The 11,952-nt window shown below is 37.7% G+C and overlaps 1 protein-coding gene across 2 annotated transcripts; it reads left to right on the top strand.

The window, feature by feature from the left end:
- Window positions 1-2,205: 2,205 nt before the first annotated feature.
- Window positions 2,206-11,257, top strand: LOC131429914 (uncharacterized). 2 transcript variants are annotated; one of them, XM_058594369.1, is made up of 6 exons: window positions 2,206-2,593; window positions 2,659-2,807; window positions 8,200-8,562; window positions 8,631-9,142; window positions 9,205-9,855; window positions 9,915-11,257. In XM_058594369.1, exons 2-6 carry the CDS (start codon window positions 2,702-2,704, stop codon window positions 10,323-10,325), a joined length of 2,043 nt encoding a protein of 680 aa, XP_058450352.1. In that variant the 5' UTR covers window positions 2,206-2,593; window positions 2,659-2,701; the 3' UTR covers window positions 10,326-11,257. The 2 variants fall into 2 exon arrangements, with proteins under 2 accessions (XP_058450352.1, XP_058450351.1); XM_058594368.1 differs by having other exon boundaries at window positions 2,207-2,807.
- Window positions 11,258-11,952: the final 695 nt, after the last annotated feature.

Here is an 11,952-nt window from a genome sequence, read left to right on the forward strand (position 1 = left end):
TCATGTGTTACAGAAATAACATGACAACGCCGGTAAAAGGCACAACGGAAATTAGGTACAAAAATAATCTTCAGTAACATTATTGTTTTTATTTGAGGGTTCCTCCCAAAACAACGAGCCTGCTTATCACCCTCATTCTTGTTTACGGCCGTATGCGATACGTTCGAAAGTATAGCAAATTCGTATTCCCGTTTACGTTCGAATCAATCACACTTTTAAACATCGAACATGCATAAAAACAACGCCCATCCAACTTTAAACTATCAGTGCTGGTACAGATTTGAGTTGTAAATAAAAATCTTTGATATCATTTGTTATTTGACTTGTTTTTTTCACTGATTTTGTATCATCATGTTTGCTTACGTCCGTATCGACCATACGACGAACACATGCTTTCGAACGAATGCGAACAAGCCATTCTTGTTTTCACACGAACGTGTACGTACGCGATTCCTGTGCAAAAGAAGGGTCGGTAGCGCAGGTAGATTATTAAGGAAGATTGCAAGCATCAAGGAAGTGACGAATGCTACATAATAAATAAATATCGTACTCAGGACCAATTTTATTCAAGTCGGTAAATGAAATTTTCAAATTAAACTTCGTGCAAAGTAAAAAAAAAGCATTTGAAATAGCAGTCCGATCAGTAGTATCTGCGAAAAATATGTTGCATTTTTCTTGCAATTTTGTCATGTTTTCGATAGCCTACATATTTATTTCATTGGTAAAATCATGCATTTAATATAAAATAAAGCATGTTTACCCATGGCGTATTTTCCATAAAGTACTTAATAGATGCAAAATTGATGCGTGAAAACTTTGAACCTCGCATATATTCAAAGGCTCCCCAGAAAAAAAACAGCATTTTACTATACTGCTATGCTTTCTAAATGATTTATGCAAAACACAAATTTATGATTTGATTACAAATCACCTTTAGATTCGAAAATAATTTTGTTAGAGATCGGTTAAACTTTTTTCAATGTGTTCGAACGGTTGATTCGCAACATTAAACTGACGAATCGAAACCACGGCATTTCGTCTATTCGTCCGTAAACGGGAATGGGACATTTCGTTCGTACGAATGATGTTCGAATACACGTTTCGTTTGAAACTAAAATGGCATACATTCTAGCGTTTCGCATATGGTTAATAACATGAATTGGACTGATTACATCAAGGCTTAGCATTTATTTTAAGAAGTTTACTGATATTTGAATAGTTGTGGCAAACGAGTCGCGTTCGAATTCATTCGAGTGAAAACAAGAATGGCTTATTCGTATTCGTTCGAAAGTACCCGTTCGTCGTATTGCAGATACGGACGTAAACAAGAATGAGGGTGTATATCATATTACTCATACTTTCATAAATATTAATATTGCATTTTATCAAAAAACTTTCCATTTTGTTCGGACATAAACTATTATAACCCATATGACTTTAAATGATGGTTTGAAATTCTGAAAGCAGTTATCTCAGAAAAAATTAAGTGCATGTTTTGTAGTAAATTTTCGCACATATTACCCAGTAATTGCGGAATTGGAAGTCTGATCCGGATGATGACCATAATGAGCTTTCACATCAAAAGATGCGCCAGTTTATTGTTAACAACTTTTGTGAAGGAACCAACTAAAAAGAAAACTAATATTTAATATCGAAAATATTTTTGTCTCACTAAATTCACATTTCGGACTACTGTGCAATGATTGCATATCCTTTCTACGCGAGAAAGGCAAATTGTTACGGAAAATAAACTCAGTAACCTATCAATTGCACTCCACAAAATTTACTCGTTCACATTTATACTACTAACATTTGTCCAGAAGCACGTGGATTTTGTACAATCTAGATTCAAGCATAAAGAGAGAAAGCAACTTGCAATACGCAAATTGCACGAATACTTTGGCACATCGAGATGCAGTGCTGTATCCCAAATCCACGGAAGCTCGTAACAAGAAACCTGTCCTGCTGAGTACATTACTAGTTCGATTGTAAACATGTATTTCTGTATTTCCAGGAAAATTCTCCCATTCAAGTGACACTGTGTTAGTATCAACATCTCATGCTGGGTATGATATCAACACCACCAAAGGTGGCAGATAATAACAATATCCTGCCGTGTTTGCCGCTGTCACATTATAAACTGAATGGTCGACTGGGTGTGGGCGTTGAAAACCACCGTTTCTATTGAGCCCGCAGGGTACGAGGCTTGCGGCTTGTTTGTATATGTGCAGGCACGGTGAAATTGGAGGAAAATCAACATGAAAAATTTTCCTTTTTCGCTCCAGACTGTCTGCATCCTCGAAGGACACGGGACTAACTTCGATTCGACCAGTTTGTGATTTTGATTGACTTTGGCGTCGAACCGAGACACAGTTTGGCATCGGTGGTTTTGTAAAATGTTTTAAATTGCGTGAAAGTTTGTAAACCAATGTTAAAATAAAAATTAAAAGGTGCTGTATCCTTTGACAAATGAAGGAAACAATAGGCATAGTCTTCCATTGTGTAAATGTTGTTAGGCATAAATCTACGCTTCGCCAAGTATCTCCTATCTGCAGTTTGTTTTTCAGTCAATATTGACTGTAAATGTTATTAGGTTTGATTGTTTCAATTATATTTTGAGCAAGTGGCACCTATATTTACGACTCTCGAGCATTGTAGCGTGATAGTGAAAAAGTTTACTGATCCTTTATTTGAAACCAAGATGGCAATGTCGAGACAACGAAGCATCCGTGCTGTATCCCAGCTACCGACGTACACAGCGAGTGGCAGCCTGTTACTCATCCTTTTCTTCACTATTGTATTCGAACGTAAGTAGGATTTGGTATGAGGGATATTCAAAACATGAATTAAACTTACCGTTTTGGCAGTCATTTTATTAGTTTGCCGTATATCAATTACAGAAGAGTATATAAAATAAAAATTGCAAAACATTAGTGTATAATATGAAAACATGAGGCTTGATTCTTGAGAGATTAAAAATTTATCAACGATTAATTATATGTTTTTGCAGTAATTTATGCAAACTCATCACAATATAAATGTTCTACACTCTTATAAAAAATGAAATTTACACTTGACGTAAATTCAAGCATGCCGTAATTTCTTCGTTAAAGACACAATGTTACATCTATTAAAATGTAAAACTAAATTTTGCGTCTGTATCAATGTAAGCTTCAGCTAAAGTTTCTGTGAAATTAATAATATGACTTATCTTTACATGCTTTAATTGCGAATGTAAGTGAATCGCTTCGTTCTACATTTGACAGAATAATTATTCCAAATTATCCTAAATGAAAATGAGAACACCGCTAGATATTGCGCAAATCTTATAAATTATTCAAAGTGCATCTTCATGTTGATCAAGTCCCACATTGCTCCTATTTCGAGAATCACATTAAAGAATCAACTCGTCTGCGTCCTGTGTTTGGCAGAAGCATAATAAGGTCGGCCTGCCTCGAAACGGACCAATATCAATATATTTTTATGTGACATTAAAAGCTTCACATGAGAACTACATGCGCAGGCAAGGAAACCGAACAGGGAGAAGTAGAAAAAAGTTTGATCAATCAAAGGAATGAAACAGTTGCCCATCAATCGCCCGAAAAAAGGATTCAGTAATGGGACAGAAATAGTATCACTCCTGGCGGAAATAAGCTCTTCCGCTGTATTTCCCTTTCCTTTTCGTTGGGTTTGGTTCACACCAAACGGAGCATGAAGTACAATTCGACTGTATATTTGATGTTAATTACTGCACAGAACACATCAAATAGCAATTTTCGATAGTAGGTCAGCAAAACCGAACTTACCACTTTCGGATGCTCTCGGTTGTACGACAGGACAGCTATATGTGTGTCCGAAGCGAAAAACCAGAGAAATATATGGCACAATTTTCGTTCAAATGGGTCATGCCCCAGCAAAACAAACGGCAGTAAGTGCTGTTCACACGAAAACGATATAAAGTACCATGATACTAAGTGCAAATAATTTTATTTCTTGATGAGGCTGTGACATAGAAACGATCATTGCCAACTGGAGAAACGTTTTATAATGAAATTTACCATTTTTTTTTTACTATAATTAATAATGTCAAAATATAACAAAACGGAATCTGATACTGTATCGGATAACGAATGAAAACAATTAGTGACAAGTAATGAGATGGGAGTGTGATCATTATACCAGAGTTTACGTGAATCGATTTAGTTTATTTGATTGATTATGAAGACTTTCCGCCATCAAAAATGCCTTACTCTTCAGTATGTATACGAGGCCGGGTGTCAATTAAGTTCGGAACTAGTCGCGTTTGTCATAATTTTTAGAGTTAATAGCTCAGCGATCTGTGGATGTATATAATCTAACTGTCAATCGAAACATTTAACTTAAATATTGGTATTTCAATGATACACCATTGAAAAATCGTTTTGCATTGACATATTTTTTCAAGAGCCAATCACAGTATGCCATACTGATGTCACCCTGTTGATTCCTCTAACACGGCCAAAGGTTTTGATCGTTCTGCATCGGTCGACATATGGAGGCTTTGCGTTATGCATGAAAAATGCCGCATTGTTCTGGACAACATGAACTTTTAGCTGATGCTTCGAAGGCAAAAGCGGAAGGTGTTTCTACTTTAGCCATACTAAAGGTACTAGGGGCGATGCCTCATTAGCTGCCTAAATCATCACAATATATTAATACCGAACACAACTGAGTTTGAGCTGAGCACTAGAAGAGAAACGGCCACAACTGAAGAATCCACACACTAATATTTGATTTCTTTGTTCGGTAATTCTTTTGACTGAAACTTTCGGTAATAGAAATAACTGATATTTCGGTACATGAATTTCATTTTACAAAAATTATGCAAATTTTTACCGGACGATCGGTTTTACGACAGTTTAAATTTAAAAAATCTGTAAATAGATATACAATTCATACGCTAAATCTTAATAGTTACCGAGTGCGGTAAAAATCGTACTGTCAATAAGGAGTGTATCGAAAAGTAGTTAGCAACATTGATTATTGAATAAAAAAGCGAAAAAAAAACATATTTTGACATCAGTTTTCGATATATTGTAGAAAAATTACATTTTTATGCATTTCACTGATTATATTGAAGAAAATCCTAGTTTTTGTGAAACGCTCGCACTTTGGACTTGACATTCTTCATTAAATTCTGCACAGTTACTTTTGTGACTTTCTTGGTGGCAGCTGTCCAGTTTTTTTTATTAAACTCCTGCATGTTTTGGGACACTGTACCTTCCTTCCGAAAGTGCCGCTTGACAATTGCCCAATACCTTTCAATTGGCCGAAGATCCGGGCAGTTCGATGGGTTGATGTCCTTTTCCACGAATTGTACACTATTTTTTGACAACCACTGTAGAACGGAATTTGCGTAGTAGGCAGAAGAGAGGAGGAGCCTTATGCTTTCTGTACAGTGGCAGCATTCTCTTCTTCAAACATTCTTTCTCGTACACCTTGGCGTTAATTGTGCCCTTCGTGAAGAAAATCGACGACCGCAAACCACAGGTATAAATTGCTTGCCAGACCAACACCTTCTGCCCGAACTTTTCCATCGCCACCGTGGTGTCAGCGTCGTCCAGGTCCTGGTACACCGATTTCGTATAATATTACGGGCAGCACTCGAGAGTCTTCCTTGGCGTAGGTTTCGTCGTCGATCAGGATGCATCCGTCTTTATTCTGTAGAATCCGGTTATACAGTTTTCACGCTCTAGTTTTGGCCTGAACTTGCTGTACCAGAGACTTTTTAGGCACCTTCTGTTTATTTTACGTTTTCAGGGAGTTCAGAACTTTGATCCGTTGAATCATCCCGATGCTGGTGTTGAACTGCTTGGCCAAATCCCGCGTCGACGCCGATGGGTTTTTCCTGATGTACTCAACCACTTTTAAGTCCCGGCCGGGCTGGATGGGATCCGTTTTCCTACCGGGAAAGGGTCTTACCGGATTTCTCGATAGTATTTTTGAAACTGGTGTGGTGCACTTTCACCCGTTTTGCAATTTCGTTGTACGTGACACCACTTTCTGAGCACCAAGTGTGCAGAATTTTCTTTCGCGTTTCCGGATCAATTCGACTCATCATTGAAACGATAAACCGTACCGAAACCAGTCGATTGCTCAGTTGTTATTGACATTAGAGTGCCTATAACCAGAGTGACGACATCTCATCCGTAATGTTGGCAACAATTCAAAACATTCCATTAGCTTTACATTGAATTGACAGGTCGTTTGCTCGTTTGGAACTGGGAGCTGTCATTCCAAACGAACAGCTGTCGCCACTCTGATTATAGTCACTCTAATTGACATGTAAACAATCAAGTTACCGCAAAACACGCTGCAAAAAATTAATCCATTTCAGAGTAATAACTGTTTGAATGTTGCTAACTACTTATCAATACACTCCTTATGGTAAAATTATCTTCCAATAACCGAACTTCTGTAAATACTGATTGTCGTGAAAACTAACTGACAAACAGTTATTCAAATTTTTTCTAAGTGTCTTTTTATTGACCAAACGAAAAAAAAACTTGGATTCGTCAAATAAATTAAAATACAGGTGCACAAATTTTCATAACAAATATCAGAGCTACTCAAAGCTTTTTGTTTACTTATAGGCAGAAAATAATTTCATATCACTTGTCCACTTGCTGCCAACACATGTCATTTGAGGGCACTTTCTGGTTGACTCGACGGATTGGGTACTGTTCTGAAAGGCACTGATAATTCCGGTCAACCGGGACATTTTTTTTTTCTCAACCATAGCCACGACTGGTTCGAATTTTCTTCATTCGTTTCTGTGAAAAAACATCCAAATCCATTCAAATCTTGAATTAAGTCCAAAAGAAAACAGGCATAATAAAATTACCGAACCATTCGATAGATTCATTTGGTTTACAGATGGTATGACTAATGGGTAGAAAATTATAATTTACGTATTTCCATTATATGTATGATTGAAAACTGTCCTATATAATTGAAAATTTCGGATGAAACTAGAGACTAATTATTTACATACAAATTTCATTTGGATGATAAAATCCAACCATAAAAACTAAGAATATCTAAGATTTGTAAGCGGCAGCCACCTCGTCCCGGGTTGGCGGTCCAATGCATAAGGCACTGGTCTTACAAGACAGTTGTCGTATGTTCGAGCCCCGAAATGGAAGGATTCTTAGTCTGTGAACCATTTTGCGATTAATTTTAACTTTTGGTTGAAATTTGACACTTGAGTGGTTATTTTGTGTCGAGTAGTTAAATTTATCTAAAACTGCGGCCCATTTCAAAATTTGGCGGACGGAAAGTTATTTGGGTTTATTTTCCACTGGAAATAATTTCAACTAAAGAATTAATATTTGAATTTTCAGTTTGAATTTTTTCAGTGTCGGAAATTAACCATCGATCTTTCAAAAATAAGCATGCTCTCGAGCACCGCACCTCCTCCACCGCTCTGGTGCTAAACTGCATACGATTTAAAAAATCTGTGGAAATCAGTGATTTATTTCAGAATCTGTGAAAAACTGTGATCATTTTCAGAAATCTGTGTCATTTTTAAAATCTGTGCAGAAAATTGAAAATCTGTGAAACACAGATTAATCTGTGCATCTGGCATCTCTGTCATCAATGATTAAGTTTTCACCAAGCAAAATCGGAAAATAATTATTATCTCCGTTGTCTAGTTCTAAGCCCGTCACTTGGGCAGCGCAGTGATCACAGAAGAGTATGGTTGTCTTCTTCAACACAACCCAGTAAATTTTGTCGAACTGCTTTGGCCCGATAGGGTTTTTTCATAAATACGTTTATTTCTTAAGGCAGTTTACATAAGTTTTTCTTCGCCGTAGCATCACTTTTACATAAACTTCTTATCCTAATTTAATCCTAATTACTTAAATATCATCTTAGGTAACTCGTCATTAAATATGAAATCTACAGCTCGATAGGGTTGTCATCGAATAATTCTGTAAATAAAATCGAGGCACCATTTACACACTGCTTTGTACATTCAGCTATGAAGTCTATTGAAACAGAATGGTCAAACACCATCAAACAAAATGTAATAAATAACTGAGTATTACATTTATTTTTATTTGTAATCGAGAATATTCGATCATGCTTAATTAAGTCTACGGGTCTTTTTGTCTGCAATTTGAAATGTTAATTCATTACTCTCTCTTTTTCAACCAGTCAACGCAGTCACTGCCCGTGCCAAATTTGGACATTACGAGACACGCTACATTAACGACTTCATAAACTTTACCCGACCGGCAGCGGACATCGTGGAACCGATGTACTACGACTATGATGGCAATAATCCGTCGCGAAATGCATTCAACCAAGAGTACGAAAACGGTGGTCTTGCTGGACTGGGACTGAATGGTCCAGCGATGGCAGCGGTGCCCGAGGAACAAACGGGTCCACTGGTGGAAGATGAAATCACACGCCCTCCGGATATCTATCCGGATCCCGATCAGATATATGCCACATTTCTGAACAAAAGTGCGATGAAAAGGAACCGGTTTCCCGGGGACGAGAATATTATAAAAGTTTGTGAGTACTGTTGTCACCTATGCTTATTGGTCGTAATTCCGAGGGATGGTTTTTTGTTATTGTTACAGATTCATCGAAGTCGTTACGGAGAAACCCTCAAGCACGCGTAGATGATGACGGGTCGTTCGACAGTTTGAATAATGACATGAAAGGTCATGACTTTATCGATAATATCATGTATATCTACTATGGGACAAACGGAACGCTCCGGAAGGACCTTGGTGGAAATGTAATTGTGATAGGTGCCGTCTTCGCCTTGGCTCCCCAGATATTAACGGGAATAATATTGTTTTTGAGAAACCGACGAATTCGGCATTTCAATACATTTTATCCAATTTGCTTGAACTTGATACTAATGTTAGTGGCTTCCAACTTTTCATTTGTATTGGGAGTCCAGGCAACCCGCAATACAGTTAAATGTGAGTTAATCGCGATCCTACTACATTATTTGCATTTAAGCACTAGTATCTGGTGCTTCATTTATATTTACGTGATCTACGATTTGATCGTGAATGAATGTGGTCCAAAACTGAAGTATAGCTACTTGATGGGTTATGGTGTTCCAGCGGTGTATGTTCTGGTGAGTTGCTTCAGGTATTTTTTTTTCTTGAATCAATGCTGAAACATTCCTTTCTATACCAGTTTTCCTATGCATCATCTATTGATCTGTTCGAACTTCGTCGTTACTGCTGGATGTCTATCCAAAAAGGAATGATTGTTAGTTTCATGATTCCGATTTCGTTCCTCATCATTTTGACCACAGTTTTGGGTACAATAGCACTGAAGAAGATATCCAGTAAGCAGACAGAGATTCTGTGTGAAAGTATCGAAAGCATGATCGAAAGCACGTCGAAGTGTAACGACATTATGTATCCTAGGTTACCAACGCAATCGACGGGAATCAATCCGACAACGCGTAGCAACAGTTATCCCCAACTGGAACCAAAGGAGAAGTGCTGCCAGGAGTACCTCGCCCAAACCATGGAGAGCCGTCAATCTGTTGTCACTTTGCCACAGCAAAGTAGTAACCATGGTTTCAGTATGCACAGCATAAAAAAATCGCTCGACTACTACGATACACGGATCGACTTGGGACAACTCTCGTTAGCAGAGTTGTCTACGCCTAGCATGGCATCGGATATCCAGGACTTCACCGAATTCAAGCGAGCGATCAAATTGGGTCTGTTTTTCCAACCAATTTACTCGATTTGTTGGTTTTTGAGTGTTATTGCCTTGGAGAATGTACATTCGTGCGTTATGCCTGTCATCTATGCCATATGTTTAAATATTCTGGTAAATATGAATCTAGCCCCATGTAACAGATAGTAAATACATTTTCTCCAACTCTACAGAATTGGTGCATGCTAGTCCGCTCGTCCAATATCTGTCCCTTTATCAGTGGCATGACGGAAGAAACTCTGGAAAAATCTGCCCTCGACTGTGCCGACTCCATAAATGCCCCCAGTGGAATCGGCGCGGACAACGATACGGTCCAGGGCAGCATATGTACCGATACGATTCCTCTGCTGTGTGCTTCGAATCCCTCGATCATTAACTCGACGAAGACCGCATTGACTCCGACGCCTTCGTACACCGCTCCCAGCACCTTGCCACTTTCTCGAAAGTTCTCGATGGGATCAGATCTGGATCAGCAGACGCTGAATTTCATCAGCAGCAATAACCTAAAGAATACGTGGGAATCTAGCGTGGACGTTAATCAACACGTGAAGGCTAGCGATTGTATCAGTACTATCAGCAACTAGTTTGGTCGGTTGATCCCCTTACGAGTATTGTTAGTTTGATTGCTCGGAAAGCTACGAATCAACCCTGTTATTCTTCTGTACAGAGAAGCGTGTAACGCAACAGACAAGAAGCATATCAAGCTTGAATACATTTACCAGTAGCTCGATAGAATAGTTTTGACTTGTGATATTAAATCTAGAGCCCTGCAATATGCTCACCATTTTCCAATGAAAAGTATTGAAAATCCTTGTAAATATATTGTTCAACACCTATCATTATACGAGCCAATGGTTCTTATCGATAGAGTTCATAATGCAATACATTTGAAAAAATGGGATAAACGATATTATGGCATGTTTTCTCTGATTGAATTAAGGACTAAAATCGAATTCGCAAGTATTAGCCACTGTTTGGAGGTAAAGCTAATGCATTCAAATAATACGAACAGAGCAGAAAATATGTGATCTTATTTCAGAAAAAAATACTTAGAAGCAGTATCAATCGTAGCGGGTAGTATTGAAACGATACAATTTACAATAAATTTCGAAACTTTCGATGAATCAAATAATCCAAATGACAACTTCAATAATTTATAGTACAAATAACTTTCATGTTGATCCTAGATAATTCGAAAATTAAGATAGGATCTTTGCATAGCAAAACTAAAGCGTGAAAACATTATACATACATAGTTTTTGCAGATGTGGATATCACCAGGTAGTAATAATAACCGTCAAGACACCTAGCCAACGAACCGTTCATTTTAGAGATCTGCACAAGTTTTCAATCTAAATATCACATACATGCAGTGTTCTAACAAGTTCCTTGTCTCTCCCTGCCACACTTTATCTTCCTTGTATTGATGAGGAAATATTTTATTCCACAAACGAAAAGGATTAAATTCAACCAACCAAACTCATATTTAACCAAATAAATAGTAATGAAGATTAAAGTCTTTGTTTTAATAAAAGAAATCGACCTTGAAATTTTCTATATCCTATCAGTTTCAAGAACGAAATAATTTTCCGTTTCCCGTTGCTAAGGTCAGTTGACTCGATCCTTGTGCGTTTGTCACTGAAAGACACGAAACGGATCCTCAAATTACTCTACATTTAGGACTATGTACAGAGTGAGGGCGAGAAATTGAATCGGACTGGGCACTAACAACAGTAACCACATCGTTTATCACACGGAGAACTCTCTGATCACAAAATTGCAATTGTTGTTTCTTACCTTGATTGATTCTAATTATTATTAATGTTATTTTATTTCCCCCCGGTTTTAACCATCAATGGGTGGTATTTTGACATGCTGATAGACAGCATGGATTTTTTCAATCTACGTCAGACGAATCTCATACGTAATCATTTGGAGCGTATTCTTGATCTGATTTTCTGTTCTATGGATTTAGCTGTTTTTTTTTTTTTCAAATAAAATTTTTATTAGGCTCATTTGCTTTAGCTTAACGTGGCCGATTGTCTTGTTGTTAGGGAGAGAGAAAGGGATGCCGTATTACGGGGCGGCATACTCCCCAGTTAGTAAGGGGACATAGGGAGGGTGGGACCTACACAGTATTGAATTGAAATTTGAATACATCATTGGTTTGTGGCATACATCTTTTAGACACATTTTGCGTTCGATGAATCT

Source organism: Malaya genurostris, chromosome 2, assembly GCF_030247185.1.
Source record: "Malaya genurostris strain Urasoe2022 chromosome 2, Malgen_1.1, whole genome shotgun sequence".
In the NCBI taxonomy this organism is placed as follows: domain Eukaryota; kingdom Metazoa; phylum Arthropoda; class Insecta; order Diptera; family Culicidae; genus Malaya; species Malaya genurostris.